Below are 20,564 nucleotides of genomic sequence, written 5' to 3'. Positions count from 1 at the left end.
GGCCTGATCCCCATGACATTTATCTTCTGGTCTTACTGACTCTCTAAACTTTTGGACTACAAATTAAACAACAACACAAAAAAAGTGACGTTGATGTAAATACCAACCTCACTGCCGTGGCGTTAAACTTCAACATCAGTCTGAAGTTATTCTCGCTGAGCCATAAAACGCTGCAGTGAGCGAACAGTAACGCCATGACACTGTGCTGAAAATAAAGGGAATAAAGCATGACAGCATTACCTGCTGCGTCCCTGTTGTGCTGCGCGAGCTCGGACAGGCTCTCACTGGTCCGCCTGGCTGACGCATTCACGGACACCTCCGGAGTATTAGTGCCACCTCATTTGTTCTTCATGTGACCATTATTGTCTTAGGAGGTATAAGCTCCTGTAAGCCTTTGCAGCTGAGCAGTGATGATTAAGTATCCTGCTCTAATTGCACTAACATTAAAGAAACAAATACTCATGTCTAATGTGGTTTGTCCTCAAGTAAATCCTGTTAATCAATGTGTTTGTGAAGTTTCTAAATTTTTGGCAAGGGAAATTACGAAAGTACATTGAGTATGGGCAGTTTTCGCCTGCTGTTTTACTACATTAAGATGGCTAAACATCACCCTCCGGTGTCCAAAGCTGTCATAGCACCACATCCATGCAGACCATTCAGTATGAGCCTTGCATGCGTATCATGCAAAACAGAGCTCACTTATAGAATATAAATTATATGATCAACGAAGATGACCACTGGAGTTTATATAAATAAATAAACTTATTCGCGGTTAGCCTACATGTTTCCTTTTGGCTGTATTCCTCAAGAAGACATTGAGGACTACAGTCCATACCATGACCTAAGCTTGAAACATCTCCTTAAATATCTCTATAATATTTGAATTGGTTTCCAACATGTGTTAAATTGTAAAACCCTCTCGAGCCAGTAAGCTGTTTCCAGCCAATCAAACGCTGCCTGCTTATCACGCCCTGCTACTCTCGTCCTCCGCGACAAAACTCCGCCCCTTGTGTGTGTTGATAGCACGCTGCTGCGTTCACTGACTGCTCAAATGCTTGGTTTTCTTATGGGTTTGGGTGTTAATGCGGGGCTTTTATCAAATGTTCAGGTAAATGTTTAATAAATAGTATGGGGAAGAAAAAAAACGTAATTTCACATAAGATCCAATATCTATTTGAATGATTTTGAGTCTGTACATTTCTATGTTAAGTTTGTAATTTCATTTTTATCACTGTAGACATATTCTCCCTGGTTCTCACGAGTTAAATATGATGATAAATTGTCTTCTGCTCTGTTTTACCCACAGCACTGACTATTATTTTACCATACTTGATCATTCCTGAAATTCCTTCATGGCATCCCTGATTTACCATAATTTTACTGTACTTGAAGGCATCATAGGACCACCGGATGGTGCTGTGATATTGAGAGGTCATACATTTGAAAACAACTAAGAATTAAGAGCAGGTAGGTATTAGTGCAGACCTTATTGGTATATGCAATTTCTTTAAACTAAATTTACGTGCGCTTCGTGTAAATGTGTGCTTTTCTAACGCTAACTGAACTGCCAGGATGGTTGTTTTAGCTAGTAAACTGCTGGCTAGCTTCCTGGAAACTGTTAGCAAATGGTTTGTTTTCATACATAAAAAGCTGCTTCTTTTTCTGTCCACGTTGATATTTGATTTGGTGGAATCATAAATTGCTTTTGATGTCCAGACCTTCTATTTCTGAGCTCCAGTAGATATGTTTTGATGGTACCACTTGCTACCTTGCTAGCTTGTCGGCTACATTGCTGCTAAGAGAAACCGGTAGCATGTCGTGACTTCTCAAATCCCTTCAGTCAAAACCTTGCATCGATCGGTGTCTTGTATTTGAAAACTATTTAATAATAGTAACCAAATCCAGTTTTTATGCTTGTTTTCAGCTGTTAAGCCAGTGTTTGTTCTTCCATCAGTTGTACTCTTGTCCTGGCACATGGCTAATGGGATTTCTAAATCCTTTTGCTGCTGTTGGATTAAACCAGTGGTGTCCCAGTCGTGACAAGAAAAAAAATTCCACATTTCACTTCTCTAATGGTCTTGTAATAATTCATGGCCACTGTGAGGATTGTCCCTGCAAACAACGCAGAAATACTGGTTGTAAATGCAAATACATTGTTGTAATGGTGTTACAGCTGATGTGGACCACTATCAATCAATACTTTATTAGGTCCCCGAAGGGCAATTTGTGTGCAGCCGGTAGCATAAAAGTGCAATCAGTCAACAACAACAAACAATAAAAATAGTAAAATAATAAAATAAAAATAGTAAAATAATAAAATAATAATAAAATAATATAATAAAATAATAAAAGGCAAGTTAAATAACAGTGGAAACATGGTAAGATGAGAACATCACAGCACATAAAGCGACGCTAAAAGTAGCAAATTAACAACTATGATTTATTTAAAAATCCAATGGCTCTTGGGATGAAGGAGTTTCTGACTCTATTGGTTTTAAACTTAGGCACGCAATATCTCCTGCCTGAGCGCAATGGCTGAAACTGCCTGTGCAGAGGATGGGCAGGATCTGCAAGGATTTTCTTTGCCTTGCATACAGCCCTGCATTTGTAAAGGTCCCACAAATCACTTAACTGACAGCCAGTAATTTTACTGCACTCTTTAACTATGCTTTGTAAGCGGTTTCGATTTTTAAGATTTAACATGCCAAACCAGCAAAGAAAAGCAAAGGTAAGAGTTGACTCCACAAAACAGGAATAAAACATTTTCATAAAAACATTGTCGACGTTAAAAAATCTCAATTTGCGAAGGAAGTGCATTTTCTGGTGAGCTTTACTACAGACAGCATCAACCTGGGTGTCGAATGTTAATTTACTGTCCAGTACTGTTCCCAAGTACTTGTACTGATGCACCACCTCAACTACCTGTCCATTTATCAGGGCAGGAGGGAGGGCAGGAGTGGATTTCCTAAAATCTATCAACAATTCTTTTGTCTTTGACACATTTATGTGCAGGAAAGAAGACTGACACCACTCAAGAAAGTCAGTCAAGACAGGGCCATGATCAAGAACATCACCAGAGACCAGAGAAACTATGACAGAATCATCAGCAAACTTAATGACATGGCGGTTCTCATGGAGGCTTTGGCACATATTTGTGTACAATACAAACAACAAGGGAGACAAAATGCAACCCTGAGGTGCACCGGTGGAGGAAACCAGAGAGTCAGACAGAATGCTGTTGACTCTAACTTGCTGAGTCCTGCATGTTAGAAAGTCAATTAGCCATAGAATCAAAGTTCCATCCACATTCATATATTTAAGTCTCTCTGCCAGTAGATGTGGCTGAATTGAGTTGAAGGCTGAGGAAAAGTCAATGAAGAGCAGCCGCACTAACGTCCTTGCACCTTCGAGATGACTGAGTGTCAAATTTAGGAGGGTAGCGATTGCATCATCTACACCTCTACCTGGCCGATAAGCAAATTGGAATGGGTCAAGGATTGGATTGACACAACTCAGCAATTCAGACTTAACTACTTTTTCCAGGGCTTTCATGACCAGAGATGTAAGCGCGATGGGCCTGAAATCATTAAGTTCTTTGGGTGACCTGACTTTTGAAACAGGAACGATGACGGATTTTTTCCACAGGGCAGGTATCTGACAGAGCTCAAGAGATTTTGAAAAGATATAACAAAAGATGTCTGCCACTTGCTCCGCACAGTTTTTTAGGACCCGTCCCCCAATACCGTCAGGGCCAGGGCTCTTCCTCTCCTTTACTCCTTTAAAGAGTTTTACAACCATAACTCGATCGACATGGACAGTGCTTTTTGGCTCAGTTACACTGTTCTTCAAAACTGTCAATTCATCCCTGAAATCATGAATATCAAACCGATTGTAAAATGAATTAAGTTTGTTAGCAAAGCTAAAGTCAGATCCATTATTTACTCCAGTGCTGATAGGATTCTTATTAGAACCCATCCCCATCATGGTTTTCACGCCGTCCCAAGCAGAGCGAGAATGTCCTGAAGTAAACAGGCTTTGCACTTTATTTTTATAATTAATTTTGGCAATCTTTATATTCCTTTTCACTAAAATTATAAAGAGCAGAGACAACTAAACTGATAATCCATTTGGCATCTAAAAGACTAGTAAGATTCTAGTAGTTACATATATCAGTCTTTTTAAACCATCAGTTGATATTACAAGGAAAATATGCCCACATATTGCAGGTTTGGGGGGGGGTGTATCTGAAAGAAAAATAGGAAATTGTAATGCTAAACATAATAATTAACTACTTGGTGAAATTCTTGATTGTAAAAGCAGCTGCATGTATTTGTATGAAAGGACTGAGAGGGGGAACATGCAGTAAAACAGGTCAGATAGTTTGCTAGAGGTTATTTAGTCAAAGATGGCCATGTGCAGTTGTACTGGGTGGTGTGCTTTTTTTGTGCTGGGGGAGGGGTCCTCACCTCAGTCATGCTTCTGCAATGTTAATAATGAGGCAGAGATTGTGGGGCTTAACTTGGCTGCCAGGGTTTTTCATTGTATTAAATTTACCTTTACATCTGGCAATCAGACTGCAGTGCTTACTTTTAAACAGCAGAGTATATAAATCGTTGTCCTATTGCTTGGGATGGATTTTTCTGTTCTTCGTTCAGGTTGGTCAAACACTTTGCAGTCTTCATTTTAACACATGTATACTATAATTTTCAAAGAAAGCTATCTAAACTCTAATTCTGATTAGGTTATTATTAACATAAAATTGTTAATTTGCACACACACACACACACACACACACACACACACACACACACACACATATATATATATATATATATATATATATATATATATATATATATATATATATATATATATATACACACATGCTAATTTAGTCTGTTTATTTTTCTCCCACTAAAATAGTTCCTGCTTTTGATCAAGAGAGAGCCAGGATGTCTGAGGAGCTGTCACTCAACATAAACATCAAGGAACCGAGATGGGACCAGGGCACATTCATGGGTCGTGCCAAGCACTTTTTTATGGTCACAGATCCAAGGAATGTCCTGCTGTCCTCTGAGACTCTGGAGGAGGCCAGAGTGATCGTAGAGAATTACAGGTGAGGTCAGAAAATAGAGGGTGGAATCAAAGGTGAAACCTTTTGCTGAACAGGTAAAAATTGTGGCTACTTAAATGAATTGCACAGAAACTTAAATGGAAAGTGATTTCCTTCCATAATAGTGTGGCATGAATTTAGCAACCAGATGGTGGGAAAGTTTCTTTGTGAAAATATGAAATCATGCAGCTGTTTTAACCTTTTTTCAGATCTGGTATTGTCAAACCTGGCTTGACAGAGGATGAACTCTGGAGGGCCAAGTACGTTTATGACTCTGCCTTCCACCCTGACACCGGGGAGAAGATGTTTGTGATTGGCCGGATGTCCGCTCAAGTGCCAATGAACATGTCCATCACAGGCTGCATGCTCACCTTCTACAGGTAAAAAACCTTTCACTGCTTCCTAAACCACACACTGACTGTTTCTAAATTAAAAAAATAAAAGTATGATAAATTAACGCGATGCAAATTGTGTTTGAACGTAAAGTCATGTCATGCTGCATACAGCAGTGGTTAAAAATAGAAAATGTAATCCCTCCACAGTGAAAATCCTCTTAAAGAATAAAAAAAAAAAATTAAAAAAAAAAAAAAAAAAAGCCACCCTCACCGTTGAATTCTGATAACTCAATGTGCTCTCGATCTTTTGCTTATACAACATAGTGATTGGCAGTAAAGAAGTAAAAAGATTTCAAAGTTTGACATTTGATCAAAGTAAAAGAAAAAGATATAAATATTCCTTACAACTTTATTATGCATACATTATCGTCTGCATATTTATACTTGTTTAATACTAATCACTTCGGACTTTCTGTTTTACATCATTAAATATCTATTTTGGAGGGATTTATAATTGGTTAATAACCAATTATTTCAGTGTTGTTTCTGCCTATGAACACTTGAGGGCGCCAATGTTTGGCTCATAATCCACACATTTAGTCAGGTGTAGAAAAATCAGGACATAAATTTGTTTTGTGTTTCTTTAGCTTTTAACTTAATATATTCACATTAGTTAATGCATTAATTTCAGACTCACAGCTTTGATTTAAAAGGCAAAGAATTGTCTCACTTTTAATTGGAAATATTTAACTAATCATCAATTTAAAAACTCATTCTTTTTATATTTGATTAAAAAAAAACAAAAAAAAAAACTTTACAAGGCTCAAACTGCTTGAAAGCATGATCTAAACACAGGTCTTTGTCTTTGTGATGCTTTATCAGGTCTTTGCTTCAGTCGTCCTCGGTTGTTGTTTTGTGGATCTTTCTGCCTTTATTTTTGTCTTCAGAAAGAGAAATGCACCTTGGCCAGGTTAAGGATAGAGGTCTTTACTTGACGACAACAACTTAATCTGTGTATTTATTTACATTAGTGTGGCTAACAACTCTTCATTGGGACTTGCAAAGCACAACTTGGCAACAACACGACAAATGTGACTCGATGGAGGACGCAGATGGTGTGAATATAAATTGTCAACACCAGAAGAAAGCTCTTTGCATGCTCTGCTCTTATGGTTTTTATCTCTGTTACAGAACTTTTTATGCTGCAGCCCTCAAAAAAGTGTGAAATCTCACTTCCTCAAGCGCATCACAACATGTGCTCTGTTGTGTTTGCAGAACTACTCCAGCAGTTGTGTTCTGGCAGTGGGTTAACCAGTCCTTCAACGCCATCGTCAACTACACCAACCGCAGTGGAGATGCTCCCATCACCGTGAAGTAGGGAGGACTTCTCAATTCCCTTCCACTCTAGATCATTCCTGTCCTCCTTCTAAACTAGTGTCTGTAAGGAGGTTGTGGGAGCTGCTGTCCTCTCCCTCACAGCGGTATTATGTTCCACTGATAAGCATGATCAGCCTCATGTCACCATGACCTCATGCTGACGTAGATTCCCATCTGAAGTCAGGTTAACATGTACTAGCATACTGACTTCACTGTGCTAAAACAATGCGTGCATTTTCTGCAGAATTGCATCAAATGCATGCATTTTTTGAACAGGAATGTGGCCCTATGTAACATGTAAATATGTATTTAAGCATGAATTCAGATGTCTCATTATCTTATGCTTTATAATAATTTGTAAAAGTTGCTTGCTATTTAACATGTCATACATTACCTGACTTTGCACTTATATTTGAGCAACCCAACTTTGAATTATGTTCCATCTGTTATAAATGCTTCTTGTTTATCGACTCTCAGCTGTGCTATTCATACATAACCTGTCACATAGGTCGGCTATTTTAGATGTATGAGAGGGAAGCAGATGGTTAAAATGTGTGACTTGTATCTACTTCATCTGCATTCTTGCAGCCAGCTGGGTGCGGCTTATGTTAGTGCGACCAGTGGAGCTGTCGTCACAGCCCTTGGACTAAAGTCTCTAGCAAAGGTAACACTTGTAGTGCACAGTATTTGCACATGAAGCTTAAGAAGTAACCTGGATACAGACTCACTGATTTGAAAAATATGTCAGATTTCTGAATGTGTCATTGATTTCTCATCTTGGCAGCGCCTCCCCCCAATCGTCAGCCGGTTTGTTCCTTTTGCTGCTGTTGCAGCTGCTAATTGTATCAACATTCCCTTTATGAGACAGAGGTGAGGTCACTGCAGTATTGATTAGTGAATGGCAAAGCCGATACAGCTTCTTGACATGACTTTTGCATGTGCTTCTGTCAGGGAATTGAAGTACGGTATCCCTGTGACAGATGAGAATGGAAACAGGTTAGGAGAATCTGTAAACGCTGCCAAACAAGCCATTATACAGGTGGTGGTGTCCAGGATCGGCATGGCAGTTCCAGCGATGGGTAATTTCAGTCCTTGTGTCTCATCATTTGAGGTGGCTGAAATCAATATTTTTGTAGTAAGTATATGTAAATGGAGATGGTCCATCATACAGGGATTCATGATAGACAAATAGCTGGTTTGGCTCATGTGTGAATGTCACTTGTGCTCAGATCCTTGTTGGTGAATTAAGGCCAAACTGGTTATCTGTTGGTCAAAAACTTTTCCGGAGTTGTTTTCAGCTTTTTTCCATTTGCAGGGAAAAGAGCTAAAAAAAAAAATCACCCTGCATCTCACAGAAAGACCAGTTTCTATTTGACATTTCTGCTACAACACCCAGCCAAGTCAACCTACTGGTATTGTCAGGGTTTTAGGAGGAGACTGAAATAAAACGGCTCATTATTTTCTGCTTTCTTTCCTCCAACAGCTATTCCACCTGTCATAATGAATTCTCTTGAGAAGAGAGCTTTCATGAAGGTAAGCTGACTGCATTCATGCTCTGATGTTTTGTCAAGCTGAAGAGGCTTGCCACATTAATCTTGCAGCACATACAGCACAGCTATACCTCCCTGTGGACAGAGACAACCTCCTGGTATGTCTGATTTCACTGCATTTCTGCCTACTCTGATTTCTTTTTGCTTTGTTGTAGCGTTTTCCAATTCTAAACGCTCCAGTCCAAGTGGGACTGGTTGGTCTGTGGTAAGTGAACTACACTTTGTAATCTTTTTTTTTTTTTTTTAACATTACCTGGTAACTACAGATATAAAACATTTTTTTTCTCTTCTTATTTTCAGCCTGGTGTTTGCAACTCCCCTGTGCTGCGCCCTGTTCCCTCAGAAAAGGTACTGCCAGTCACTTTCACCTCTCTTGTTCATTGCACATGATGTGTTTTCCAACACATAGCAGCACATTAATGATGATTAACCATCATCTCTTTGTAGCTCGATGAGCCTTAGCGGGCTGGAGCCAGATCTGCAGGAAAGGATACGACAGACGAGTCCCAGTACCACCACAGTCTACTTTAACAAGGGCCTGTAGGCACAGCCAACACTCCATGCATATGCACAAAGCAAATAAACACTTGCACATAAAGACACATGTATGTTATAATGGGCACATGTGGGAGAGTAAAAGTATATATGCATTTTTTTTGTTGTTATTGCTGCGACTGTTTTCTGTAGCTGCTGGTGTAGAAATTAGATTGTGAGTATTTGAAAAAGAAGATTCACTGAAGGAAAAATGAAACGCTGCTTGGAGAGATAGGGGAGTGTTTCTTAAGGATGAAAAGTAATCTTCTGATGTATTTTGTTGTGTTGTGACGTTTTTTTGGCTTTTGTCTTCCGATGGTTAAACTGCATATTGTGCGGCCATTTATGACTGATTCGTGTTTGACTCATTGCTCATTAATATTATCCATTACATTCAGGTTCCTGTTAAATCTCTCCAGTTTGAAGCTTGTCTCTTCCGAATGTAACATCATCTTTTTGCCTTGTGTCCTCGCTCTTTAAACTCTTGCTCCTTCATATTTATTCTGTTTTGGAAAGTTACATCTGAAAGTATTTCTCAAAAAATATATACGACCTCAAAATTGTACGTTTTTTTTCTAACTATAGTCCAGTTTTTAAAAGAAAAGACTGTGTGCAGTAGCTCTAGATAGTCCCTACTTTTCACATAAAAATCTGTTTACTCTGCCTCTTGTAAACCAGTGCAGCTTCTCACTTCTCTTATTTAAGTGTACTTATGCCCCTTCGTGTTATTAGACCAGCTAATGAGGTGCTAGGTACACGTGGTAACAAATACATTTAAAATTTATCCTACAAATGCTCACAAAGCTTCGCCAAATAAATACACGAGTTAATACTCAACTCAAACTTGTAAAGTGACATGCAGATTTTCTCTGTCTGTCACCTATTTTTGGGTACTTGGGTCATAATGTATCTGCATGTGTTGTAGGAGGAAGGAAGTAAAAGAACAAAGTGCTGTTATCTGATCTTAGATTCCCTTCTGAATTAGTCTACTTTTAAATATAAATGCTGTGCAGAGGCAGTTGAATATGCGTTGCTGCTATCATGCAAAAACTTTGCAACTCAAAACATCACAAGGCTTCTTTATTTTCTTTTAGATAAAAGTGGTGAGTTTTATTTGCAATATTTAGCTGCGACATGCAAACCCCTGCTTGAGCCATCGATGTTCTGATGTACCAAATTAAACTAATAAATGTTGTGACTTAGTTTAAATACTAAATACCTGTTTGCAGACGAGGAAAGCACAGTATTGTATGCAAAGTGTTTGTCGTTGCTTTGTTGAAGTGGATAGTTTGGAGTTTTAACACCTCTGATCAAACCCGGCCGTCCAAGGTAGAAAGTTGTAGTGTTGTACTTGAGGAAATAGCTGAGTTTATCCCATTTTCTTTTGTCTATATCATGTGAAAATAAGTATATATTTTCTTGGAAATATTTATATATATATATCTATATATATATAGATATATATATAGATAGATATCTATCTATCTATCTATCTATCTATCTATCTATCTATCTATCTATCTATATATATATATATATATATATATATATATATTCCGTGTGTATAAGGTGTAATGTAAAAAGCACATATGCATGAGAGATTGAGTCAGTCCAGCAGATGGGCTCCAGCTTCCCCGCGACCCTGAATTGGAATAAGCGGTTTGGAAAATGAATGAATGAAGTTCTCGGATTGGAGACACGTCCCTTTTTTCGGGCTTATCCCGGTACAGAAGACACAGTCGCAATAATTCAGTGTTTGTGCAGTAGGATGTTGTGTGTGTGTGTTCGTTTTTAAAAATGATTGTATGACAATGCTCATGTGTGCATCCATGTAACAAATAACTAAAGGGACTGTAGCAACTGCACTGCTTTGCCATTTCTGTACAGGAAAATCATGATTTGATGATCCTACAATTCACTGCTTTCATTTAAGATGTTTGCATGTCATCCAAAAATGACATTTTATTCTCATGTTTCATCGGCTGGCTGCTCTGTGAGTCTTGAATCAAACAGATTTATGATCACATGCACTGCGGGATGGTGTTTCACAGCGGGCACCACAGGATTCCAGAGGTAGACAGGCTCGCAGTAGCTGCCCTGTGCTGTGTTTTGAGTTTTCTTGCTGAGGGTTAAAATGCACTATCTAGCTTTTGCTTGCTGCTATAATAGCTAGCTGAATTTCTGTTGCTATGTTAAAGTGTATATTTTGAAAGTTTTCACAATTTTGTTGGGTGTTGAATGCTAGTCAAACCTATATCATTTTACCTACCTTCATTGCCCATAACCAAGAAGCTTTTTTTTGTTTTGCTGTAAGAGTGTCTAGAACAAACTGAAAGATGAGGCTTGGCAATAAAATATGTTTTAAAACTCCATCTCAGCTTGTGACGTCAGGACCAGCAGCTGTCACACCTGCAGATCGAGCCAAAGATGACACGGGTATGAATTGTAATGAATTGCGGAGAGGAAGTCTGTGGCTTTTAATGTTTTTGCTTCAGCTTTAGCCTGTGGACCTTTTACCAGACTTTTCTTCTGTAAAACCATTTTGCTGTTTGCGAGTGATTTCCAAATTGTGCAGCACTCAACACACCAACATTTTAAGGAATTTTACAAAGCACAACCATGAATTTTTTTTTCCCCTTTTTAAACTAGCAGATAAACTTCATTTTAAACCAATGCGTTGACTTTGACATTACAGTAAGATCACTAACAAAACTTTGCAGTAATAACACTGTTTTATACCTATTGTGTATGCTTTTAGTCCCACAAGCACAACTGAAATGATTCGATTTGTTCTTGTTACACTGAATGTTTTGCTTCTATTTTTTGTGACATACAACTTACAAACATTAAGTTCTGTCAGTATTGGTGCAGTGTTTTCTCCCTGTTTATTGTTTTCAGATGTTGTGAAATGTAGAGCAGTAGAATAAAACATGTAACCATGTTCACACCTGTCTGCTTGATGCAGTAACATTAAACATTGTAAATGATCAATATGCTGGAAATATATTGTGGATTTGTTGTAGTTAGGAAAAGAAACTAACTCTTTGAGCCCTGTCCCAATTTCAAGGCCTGTGCTGGAAAACTGCATATGCATAATGAAATGAATATACATCTTAAACCAGGTCTATTTTAATTTATTTTACAAATATGGGGCTAACTTGTGGTTTTAATTTTTTTTTTAACTTTAAAATACAAAAGAATATTTGAATTAGTTGCAAGATTTTTACTCAAACTGAAAGAAAATAGCAGCATACTTTAAATAAATTCCTGTATTATCACACTTGCCATGATTAGGCCCGACAAAGCCAAAGTTTCAGCATCATTAGCAAAGGAATGGTTTGCTGCTTTCTTTTGGTCACAGATCTGCACCTTTAAACATTTTAGATGCTAATCAGTTAAATCCTCAATATAAATGTTTTTCGAGCTTGAGTTTGTTACGTTGGGAGTTGCAGCCTAACATCGCATCGTGCAGTTTTCACACCTGCAGACGATCAGATGACATGGCATAAAAAAACATTTAAATATACTTAAGTCTTTTGAGAGAGTTGTTCATTTTTCATAAGTCGTGTGAAAAATAAAATAAAAACAAGAACAACAGTGAAACTATGTTTTTATTTGTTTGTATGCACATGTCTTTGTGAGCTTTGTGTCTCACACACATGCAAGCAACACCTGCTTCAAGCATCACTAAACACTCTTCAGTATGAGGACAGGAGCTGAACCTGTATATGTTTGAGTATCGAACCTGCTCTCCTCAGCACTGAGTTTAGAGTCAAGTTGTCATTATCACACGCACACAGGCCACACACCCCCACCTTTCATGTCAGAGGCTGTTGGGGCTTGACCAGGGGAAGCAAATTAAGCTTTTACACACTAATAAAAATGTGCCACTACAATGCAGATAATATATCTAAATCAATATGAAATCCAGCCTTGAGATGGAAATGGTTTTCAGGTGGAAGGATTACTGTACCTGAATGAGAACGCTGCCTCAAAGTCCCTTAATTTGTAATACCCGTGTCAAAATCCTAGCTTCTGGGTGTTAGCAGAGGTAAAAAAGAGTAATGACTGGCAAATGCTGGAATAACATCAGCTCTGTCCTGCATTTCACAGCTCATTTTACACATTAAACAACATATAGTGCAAAAGACAGGTAATGTGATGTTCAAAAATTCAGACTTTGACCACAATTCAACATGTCAAGCTAAAAGAAAATCATTTGTTTGTTGTAGGCTCTAATGAAATGTACCTGCTCTTTGTCTATTACTACAAATATTATTTCACGGGCACAATTTTCTTTATAGCTTCTAGAACGTCGGCCGTGTCCACCTTGTCCCCAAACTCCTTCTCACGATGTTCCAGGAGGATTCCCTGCAAAACGGCATACGAAGCAGACGTGTTTCACCTGGTAAAACTGAGCCAGTGTGTTCAGTTTACATGTTCCATTAGCTACCTGGTCTCCTGCTCCGATGACAAACACTCCTCCCAGGATGAAGCCCTCTCCACTCATGTTGCCCTGGTAACCAGACCTCCAAGCCCGGATGAAATTCTGCCACACTCCAAGACGAAGGAAGCCCAGGCCCCCCATCTTCCTCTGCAGGGGGCCGTAGAAACGTTTCTAATAGGAAAAATTGTTTTTGTGAGCCAAGCTCCAAAAAAAATATTGTTTTGGTAACTTTAACACAAATGGAAAAACTCAGAAGTTCTATTGCTGAAAACCTGATCGTCTATATAGATGTCCCCAGCAAAGTGCGGTCTGAAGTCCTGGATCTCCGTGCCAACGTTCTCCTTCACCACAGCGATCAGAGGGACCCCAAGCTCTGACAGCTGGGGCTTCAGAGAGGAGAGCTCTGAGGCCTCCTAATGTGGAACAAAACAGGAGAAATTTAACCCACATGAACCTCGGAGTTCATTTAGAACATCTTCAATTCTAATGTTGTTGTAATTTTACCTCTCTGCACAAAAATCATCCAGGTCGTCGTACGGCCATGATCACAGCCCCGTTCTTCTCCCAAAGACTCTTTGCTTTGATGACCTTTTCATCTGCAGACAAAACAATAACATACTGTCTACAGCAGGACCTGAACTTTGCATGTGTCTTCTTCTACAGCCACCAGGTTGTAGCAGAGCCACAAAATATCTGATAAAAATATCTGATTTTTCTCAAGGGAGAAAAAGGAAAACTGGGGCATGTATGTCGTGAGCATGCTTATTAGGGAAAGCACAAATAGTCACTTAAAAGTGACGATGACAGCTTTTTGTTAAATCCTGCATAAAACTTCCTTCACTGCATGTCCAAAGTGTGCACGCATGCAACTAACAAATTCTACAGTTGTTGTGACAAAAAGGCTTGTTGGTGGATTATTTCATTAAAATGCATCTAGGAGCCACAAACCTTCAGTCGTAGATTGCAGGTTGGCATCTTCAAGGTATTCCAGCGATGCATTGGCAGCGTTAGGGAGACACAGATCAGTGTTGGCCAAGAAAATTCCAGCTATGGCGGCTCCAACAGCACCCAGACCTAGCGACCACATCCCCATTTCAAGAAGCTCCCCTTCCAGTCCAGACCCCAATGACACTGCAGCCCAACAAAGCAGAAACATGAAAGTGGTTGTTGAAACGGCTGTGAACTCTAATCTAAACATGCAGCACTGCTGAGAAATACCTCAAGCTCTTGTTTTCTACAAGAAATCATACCTCCTGGAGTCCAACAAGACCCAGCATGCCCACCTAGTGCCAGGGAAGTTTCGAGCAGTTTGTGTTACAGTCAGGCTTTCTGCTATAACAGCCTCTCATCTGACCCTAAACTAAACCACACCAATGGGATTAACTATTTCAAACACACATTAGATAATATTTAAACTAATTGTGAAATCTTTTTCTTAATTATCTGGTCAAAGAAATATCTAAATATTTAATATTACATTTGATCTCAAGTCTTTAAACATCCATTTGTCAAAACATTATTCCAAAAGTTAAAAATATGTAATTTCCACCTGCACAAAGCTCATTTATATGTTAACTTCTACATTGCATCAATTTAAAGTCAGTAAAAACAGCATATTTTTTCTAATGTGAATTTAAACTTGAGATCACACACTCTTTTCATGGCATCTGAAAGATAAAAATCAAATATGAAATTCAGTGACACATCTTTTTTCGCTTTGCTTAACCGTGTCTGGAAGACTTGGACCCATTCCAAGACAGAGTAAGTAAACTAAAGCATCGCTATGTTCAGACCAGACCACAAATATTTCGATGTGAAATCTCTTTTTGTTTGTTGTCTGGGTTGTTACAGAGGACAGCTAACAGTGTATACAGGCACACATGTCCTTGCCTGAAGTTATCTTGTTTGGATCTGGGCTTGCTTTGGCTTTACTTTGGTGAAACAGAGCGCTCTGGGTCATTAGAAACTGGCTTTTGGCATTGGTGGAGGGCTTGCTGCTTGTGGCAGAGCTCCCCAGAGGGAGTGCACTGCAGCACAGGGAAATTCTCCACCTCAGCGCTGTCGAACATCTGGACAGAGCCAGCATCAGGGACTGTGGTACAGGTCTGAGTCTCTCGCTACAAAAGACCCTCAAGATTTCACTGTAAGACACAAAACACAAGGCTTTTCTAAGCAGGTTAAACCCTCCCACCATGCCATGCTGCACAGTACAGACTTACTTGAGGAGAGATCCTTTTTAGCAGGCTAACAAGTGTAATATTCTGTGACATTTTACTGTCAAACCAGTTGGCTCTGTTTCACAAAGTAATTTCTCACTCCTTAGATGACAAGAAAAACCACTGGAACAAAATCAAAATGCAACGCGTGAAGTTGAAAACGTGTGGCTCTTGTCTTACCGGTCTTACAGCGTGAATGTTCAGCCACCATAAATAAACGGGCTATTTTTAAACTAAAGCATCCTAAATGAACGAACATGTCAGACTGAAACACTAACTTGTAAAATCAGTTTACAATCTGCTGCAGAAAAACAAAAACATCTGAATTATCTGTCAAACTGTTTGAAAGTAGGAATGTTTAATACTAACTTGTTACTTTTCCCGCCAAGCAGAAAAAATGGACTTCTCTCCTGAGTTTCAGCTCATCTGGCTACAAACACCAAGTCGCTCAGATGCATCTGTGGTGCACTTTATAACTCACACACACAGGAAATGATTAAAAAATTGCAGCAGCCAATAGAAACGTCTGTAACTAAATAAATGCTGTGGACTTTGATATCCAGTTGCAGACATGGCACCAAAAAGAGCTGTCAACACATGTAATTTAGTGTTTCATACCAACACTGAAAACAATCATTATTTATTATTTTAATTAAATTTCTCTCAAGTGCCATGGAAAGGTCATGATTAGGAAAAAAGGGGGAAAAAAACTTAGGTAAATCTACCCAGTTACTTTAAAGTGAACTTTAATGGTATTTTATCCTGGATTTAGTACAAACAATGGCAGGAATTTTCATGGATCTGTGCTGGTAATTTGATGGAAACATGTTCAACACACACACACACACATATATATATATATATATATATATATATATATATATATATATATATATATATATATATATATATATATATATAGATGACACTATTTTGTTAAACGTTTAAAATAAAGTTATTCGCCAGATTTATTGTTTTAGAGTAGACTTTAAATGCACACATCCTCGTTCTTCTGTACTTTACTCTAGTGTTTATCGTGTTATGTAATGGCTTACCTAATTTTTTTCAAATGTTTTAACACACAACTTGTTAAGCTCCATTGTCAGATTGCTTGAGGACTTTCACACCTGCGTCATGTTTGTTTTTACAACTTGCAAACCAAAAGATGAAACAGCAAAACAGACCAGTAACTGCTCCGACTACAATTTAAACGATTCATGACCTTGATACTCAGATTGTGTAACTAAACTAACAGAAACCGATAGGCTCCACAGGCCACGCTTAAATGACAATTAATACGGACAGCATCGAGGTTTGCACCGTTTCGTTAGGGAAGTCGTTCGGTTTAAAGTTACTGCAGTTTGTCCCGATAGTGACGGTGGTTTTGTTTCAACAGTCCACTAATTAGCATTTATGCATTTAGCAATAAAACTTTGCTCTACAGGATCTGGGTTGGAGCTAGCTAACAGCAGCGACTAAATATATGTGGATACTGCCCCTTTTATATAAAAGTTATTCATTAGTTTAATCATAAAATAGCACTCACCAGAAACAATGAAGCAGCAAAAAAACGTCTGAATAGACGCTTGTCAACAGATTTCTGCGCAGGCGTACTAAACGAATTTGAGTGCAGGCAAACTAATCGATCAAGACAGCTGACATTCCGATGAAAAGACTGTTGCAAGACAGAGTACAAGATTTGACGACAGGTAAAATCATAGAATGTATATAAAAAGAAGAAAAAAACAGGAAACCTCATAGAAAACGAGATAATATACACATTCATATTCTTACACTATTTGAAATGTTGTTATATGCCACTGTGTTGGGCGTGTGTTTTTTATATATATTTTTTTTACTATTCTGTCCTTTTATGATCATGTCTTTTTGATTAGTATGTCTTGTATGGGTCCTTTACCCTTTTTTCTTGTATTACATAGTTTGCCCATTTTGCCAATTCTTTCACTGCTTTAACTCTCTTTACAGTCAATTGGGACTTTTCCTGTAACATTGTAAATGGTGTCCCCTGACTATCTGTGGCCCCATGGAGGTATTGTCCAGAAGCCCTGTTCAGATGTGTGCTTATGGGAAATTATGACCAAAGGAGACTTTCTGTTAGCATGACTGCTGGATTGATTTATTGAAAACTGTTAGATAGCATTTCCAGTTAAGCATCCCAAACGTTTGTTATCCATCATGTCGGCACATAAGTTGTCTTAAGTCTTGGATTTTGCATGTTATAACATCAGAGCTGTTCTCTCAGCAGAGTTTAGAAACAAATCATCATAAAAACACACAAAAGACCATCAGCTAAACAAGTTCAGGTGTGCAGGCAGTGGATCAATAAACTGTTAAAGTGGCATTATTGGACTGCACCGAGTAATAAAACAGCAATATGAGACTGAGATCATCTATGTTACATGAAGTTGCAGTTTTAGTAAGTTTTAACATGTTTAAAGCATGTGTGAAACTAATACATAATAACACACAAAAATGTCCATTCATTCACAAAGAAGTCTATCTTGCCATGTTGTCTCGCATTTTGCGGGTGGCTCTGAGCACTGCCAACATGTTTACTTTATCTCCAAATTCCTTCTCACGGTGCTCCAATAGAATACCCTGAGGGAATGACAGTTGATCAACAAAGCAGCAGAAACACATTCAGACTCATGTGTTATTAAGTTTTTATTCTGTCAGTTACACCCTACCTGATTTCCTGGCCCAATGACAAAGATTCCTCCCAGCACAAATCCTTCACCTCTCAGATTTCCTGTGAAGCCCCTTCGGTAGGCCCTCCAGAGGTTCTTCCACACACCAATCCGCAGAAACATGGACAGAATCATCCGCCTCACTTTAGGGCCATAGAATTTTCTCTGATAGTGATATAAAATCAGCTTATATTGTAACTTGAAGCTTTATGTGAGTTTTTTTTTTTTTTTTTTCAAAACAGACCTGCTTATCTACATAGACCTTCCCACAAAAGTACTTCTTGAAGCTGTCCAGCTCCTTGCCAAGGTTTTCCTTCACCACTGCAAAGAGAGGGACTTCAAGATCCTGCAGCTGTGACTTCAGAGAGGACAGCCCAGCGGCCTCCTGGAGAAAAAGCAAAAATAATAATATTATAAATGAAGGATAAACAGTCATCACTGCATACAAAATAAAATCACTTCATACCTCCCTGCACAGTAATCATCCAGGTCGCCGCACAACCATGATCACAGCTCCAGTGTTCTCCCACAGAGTTCTGGCCTTGAGTGTCTCATGGCCTAAAAGACGTAGAAGAGCTTCATTAAATCTAAAGGTTACTGACTTTTCTTCCGAATGGATGGTTCACATGAAGATAAAGTCCCATAACTGTATCAGTCTCACAAAAAAATTGCAATCTTTCCTTCTCTGAAAGGCGTCCTTAGTTGTTGGCTCTTGCTATCATTATGAAGAAGAATTTAATCAATCAATCAATCAATATTTTTTTATAAGGCACTTTTCATGCAACAAAAAATGTAGCACAAAGTGCTTAAAATTAAAAGTAGAAGAAAGAGCAAAAACAATATAAATCATAAAATCCCTCTAAATCAAGAACCCAGCAAACACGTAAAACCATGTCCCAACCCCATTTATTGCGTCGGAAAGCTAAAACACTGCAAAAATAAAAGATGTTAATACAAAATAATAGTGTAAGACAAAAAAACATAAAATATAAAAAAATAAAGACAGAGTAAGAAACTCTAAAAGACATGAAATTCACAAAGTGTTGGATTGTTCACCCACTAATGGGACTGGAGTCATGAGACAGGTTAGTTACCAAACTGGAGGTGTGCTGTTGCAACAGTAATCCTGCTCTTTATCAGCTAAAGTACTTAATATAAACACACAATTTAACAGGAAAAAAGACTCCTTTCACAGTGTAGAAAGTTACTTGACTTGTATTGTGGACTCACCACCTCCAGTTGTCTTCAGCTCTGTGTTCTCCAGCACTTCTAGGTTGGCCCATACTGGTTTGGTCTGAAACCAGTCTGTGATGGAGCCGATGAGCTCTGCAACAAACAGGCTTACAGCTTTCAGGACTGTGGTCGCAGTCACCATGGTTGGCTTTGCAGGCCACCTGTGAATGAAACATGGACACGCTTTTGGATTCGTCTGCATGATAACATGAATAGGTTTTCTTTCTTCTATGCTCACTTTCAAACATTTTTGCTGCTAATTTTAATCTTGAAGAGCACAAGACTGCCCTTTTCTTCCTCTGCTGTCGTTAAGATTTTGATTAGCTTAGCAAGATCCAGACATTTTCTCAGAAATAAAAAAAAAATAAAAAGGAAGATAAAATATGCAAGTTTCTAATGGCTCAGGATTGAACTGCACAAAAACAAGAAAATGGTTATACTCACCACTCGGTAGCTCTCCACTAATGAGATGGAATCAGATGTTTTCAAGCAGCCCTTTAAGCCCTGTAAACTCAGATCCAGCCAATCACGATGAAAGCTTTGCTTATGGGAACAAAACACAATAGGAATTCCTCAGACTGCTTTGAAACAAGGGTCACGTTGAGCTGTACCCTGAATCACCCATTCAGCAGCAACACAGCCTCAGCTGCTGAATAGTTGTTTCACATGTTTATGGAATCAGTTATAATGACAGAATTTTGTCACAGCTGTTTGCATCTGTAAATGTAACAAGGAATAGTCACAAATCAGTCACAAATAGTCACAAAAAGTGAAATCAATTCAAAAAAGTTTGAATTGATTTCACTTTATTATTACCATGATTATTATTTTTTCGTATCATACTTTAATCACTGAATTGTGTAGTGGAGGTTATAGCTCATTTTATTCTCCAGGATTTTGGCTTTTCATTGTAAACAGAGCAACTGTGAAGTCGCGGACCAGACTCTGAAATCAGACTCGGAGCAAGACTGACCTCTGCAGGAGGTGCGGGATGTTAAAGTGAAAACTTATTTTAGGTTAAAAAATAACTTCATTTTTTATCATTTTAACA

The 20,564-nt window shown here is 38.5% G+C and overlaps 2 protein-coding genes and 1 pseudogene across 7 annotated transcripts; 1 reads left to right on the top strand and 2 right to left on the bottom strand.

The window, feature by feature from the left end:
- The first annotated feature begins 1,392 nt into the window (after nucleotides 1-1,392).
- On the top strand, nucleotides 1,393-11,850 carry sfxn3 (sideroflexin 3). Of its 3 annotated transcripts, XM_079248538.1 has the most exons (11): nucleotides 1,393-1,467; nucleotides 4,924-5,116; nucleotides 5,323-5,493; nucleotides 6,724-6,822; nucleotides 7,414-7,489; nucleotides 7,610-7,695; nucleotides 7,777-7,904; nucleotides 8,309-8,358; nucleotides 8,531-8,580; nucleotides 8,676-8,723; nucleotides 8,823-11,850. In XM_079248538.1, exons 2-11 carry the CDS (start codon nucleotides 4,953-4,955, stop codon nucleotides 8,917-8,919), a joined length of 969 nt encoding a protein of 322 aa, XP_079104664.1. In that variant the 5' UTR covers nucleotides 1,393-1,467; nucleotides 4,924-4,952; the 3' UTR covers nucleotides 8,920-11,850. The 3 variants fall into 3 exon arrangements, 2 of the variants coding, with proteins under 2 accessions (XP_079104664.1, XP_079104665.1); XR_013771490.1 differs by lacking the exon at nucleotides 8,823-11,850 and having other exon boundaries at nucleotides 7,777-7,960; nucleotides 8,676-8,716; XM_079248539.1 differs by lacking the exons at nucleotides 8,531-8,580; nucleotides 8,676-8,723; nucleotides 8,823-11,850 and having other exon boundaries at nucleotides 7,777-7,960; nucleotides 8,309-8,457.
- Nucleotides 11,851-12,514: 664 nt separating this feature from the next.
- LOC306762075 (peroxiredoxin-like 2A) lies at nucleotides 12,515-17,183 on the bottom strand. Of its 3 annotated transcripts, none has more exons than XM_079248457.1 (7): nucleotides 15,576-15,590; nucleotides 15,247-15,497; nucleotides 14,305-14,487; nucleotides 13,861-13,952; nucleotides 13,629-13,769; nucleotides 13,363-13,527; nucleotides 12,515-13,280 (listed from the first exon to the last, which is right to left on the bottom strand). In XM_079248457.1, the coding sequence occupies exons 2-7, from the start codon at nucleotides 15,440-15,442 to the stop codon at nucleotides 13,185-13,187; spliced, it is 873 nt and encodes a 290-aa protein (XP_079104583.1). In that variant the 5' UTR covers nucleotides 15,443-15,497; nucleotides 15,576-15,590; the 3' UTR covers nucleotides 12,515-13,184. The 3 variants fall into 3 exon arrangements, with proteins under 3 accessions (XP_079104583.1, XP_079104582.1, XP_079104584.1); XM_079248456.1 differs by lacking the exon at nucleotides 15,576-15,590 and adding an exon at nucleotides 17,119-17,162 and having other exon boundaries at nucleotides 12,516-13,280; XM_079248458.1 differs by lacking the exons at nucleotides 15,247-15,497; nucleotides 15,576-15,590 and adding an exon at nucleotides 17,119-17,183 and having other exon boundaries at nucleotides 12,518-13,280.
- Nucleotides 17,184-17,826: 643 nt separating this feature from the next.
- On the bottom strand, nucleotides 17,827-19,655 carry LOC306762579 (peroxiredoxin-like 2A; annotated as a pseudogene). Its single transcript, XR_013771856.1, has 5 exons — nucleotides 19,511-19,655; nucleotides 18,747-18,838; nucleotides 18,525-18,665; nucleotides 18,281-18,445; nucleotides 17,827-18,191 (listed from the first exon to the last, which is right to left on the bottom strand). The product of XR_013771856.1 is annotated as a peroxiredoxin-like 2A (transcript).
- Between the last annotated feature and the right edge of the window lie 909 nt (nucleotides 19,656-20,564).

The sequence above is a fragment of the Telmatherina bonti genome (assembly GCF_933228915.1).
Source record: "Telmatherina bonti genome assembly, chromosome: 11".
Classification (NCBI taxonomy): Eukaryota; Metazoa; Chordata; class Actinopteri; order Atheriniformes; family Telmatherinidae; genus Telmatherina; species Telmatherina bonti.
This window is presented reverse-complemented; position numbering and strand designations above follow the sequence as displayed.

What these genes read in the sequence shown, in the direction of transcription:
- sfxn3 (XM_079248538.1), top strand. Translation starts at nt 4,953, where the DNA reads ATGTCTGAGGAGCTGTCACTCAACATAAACATCAAGGAACCGAGATGG. An exon ending in TGCATGCTCACCTTCTACAG is followed by an intron (nt 5,494 to 6,723) that starts GTAAAAAACCTT and finishes TTGTGTTTGCAG; the next exon opens with AACTACTCCAGCAGTTGTGT. An exon ending in GATGCTCCCATCACCGTGAA is followed by an intron (nt 6,823 to 7,413) that starts GTAGGGAGGACT and finishes GCATTCTTGCAG; the next exon opens with CCAGCTGGGTGCGGCTTATG.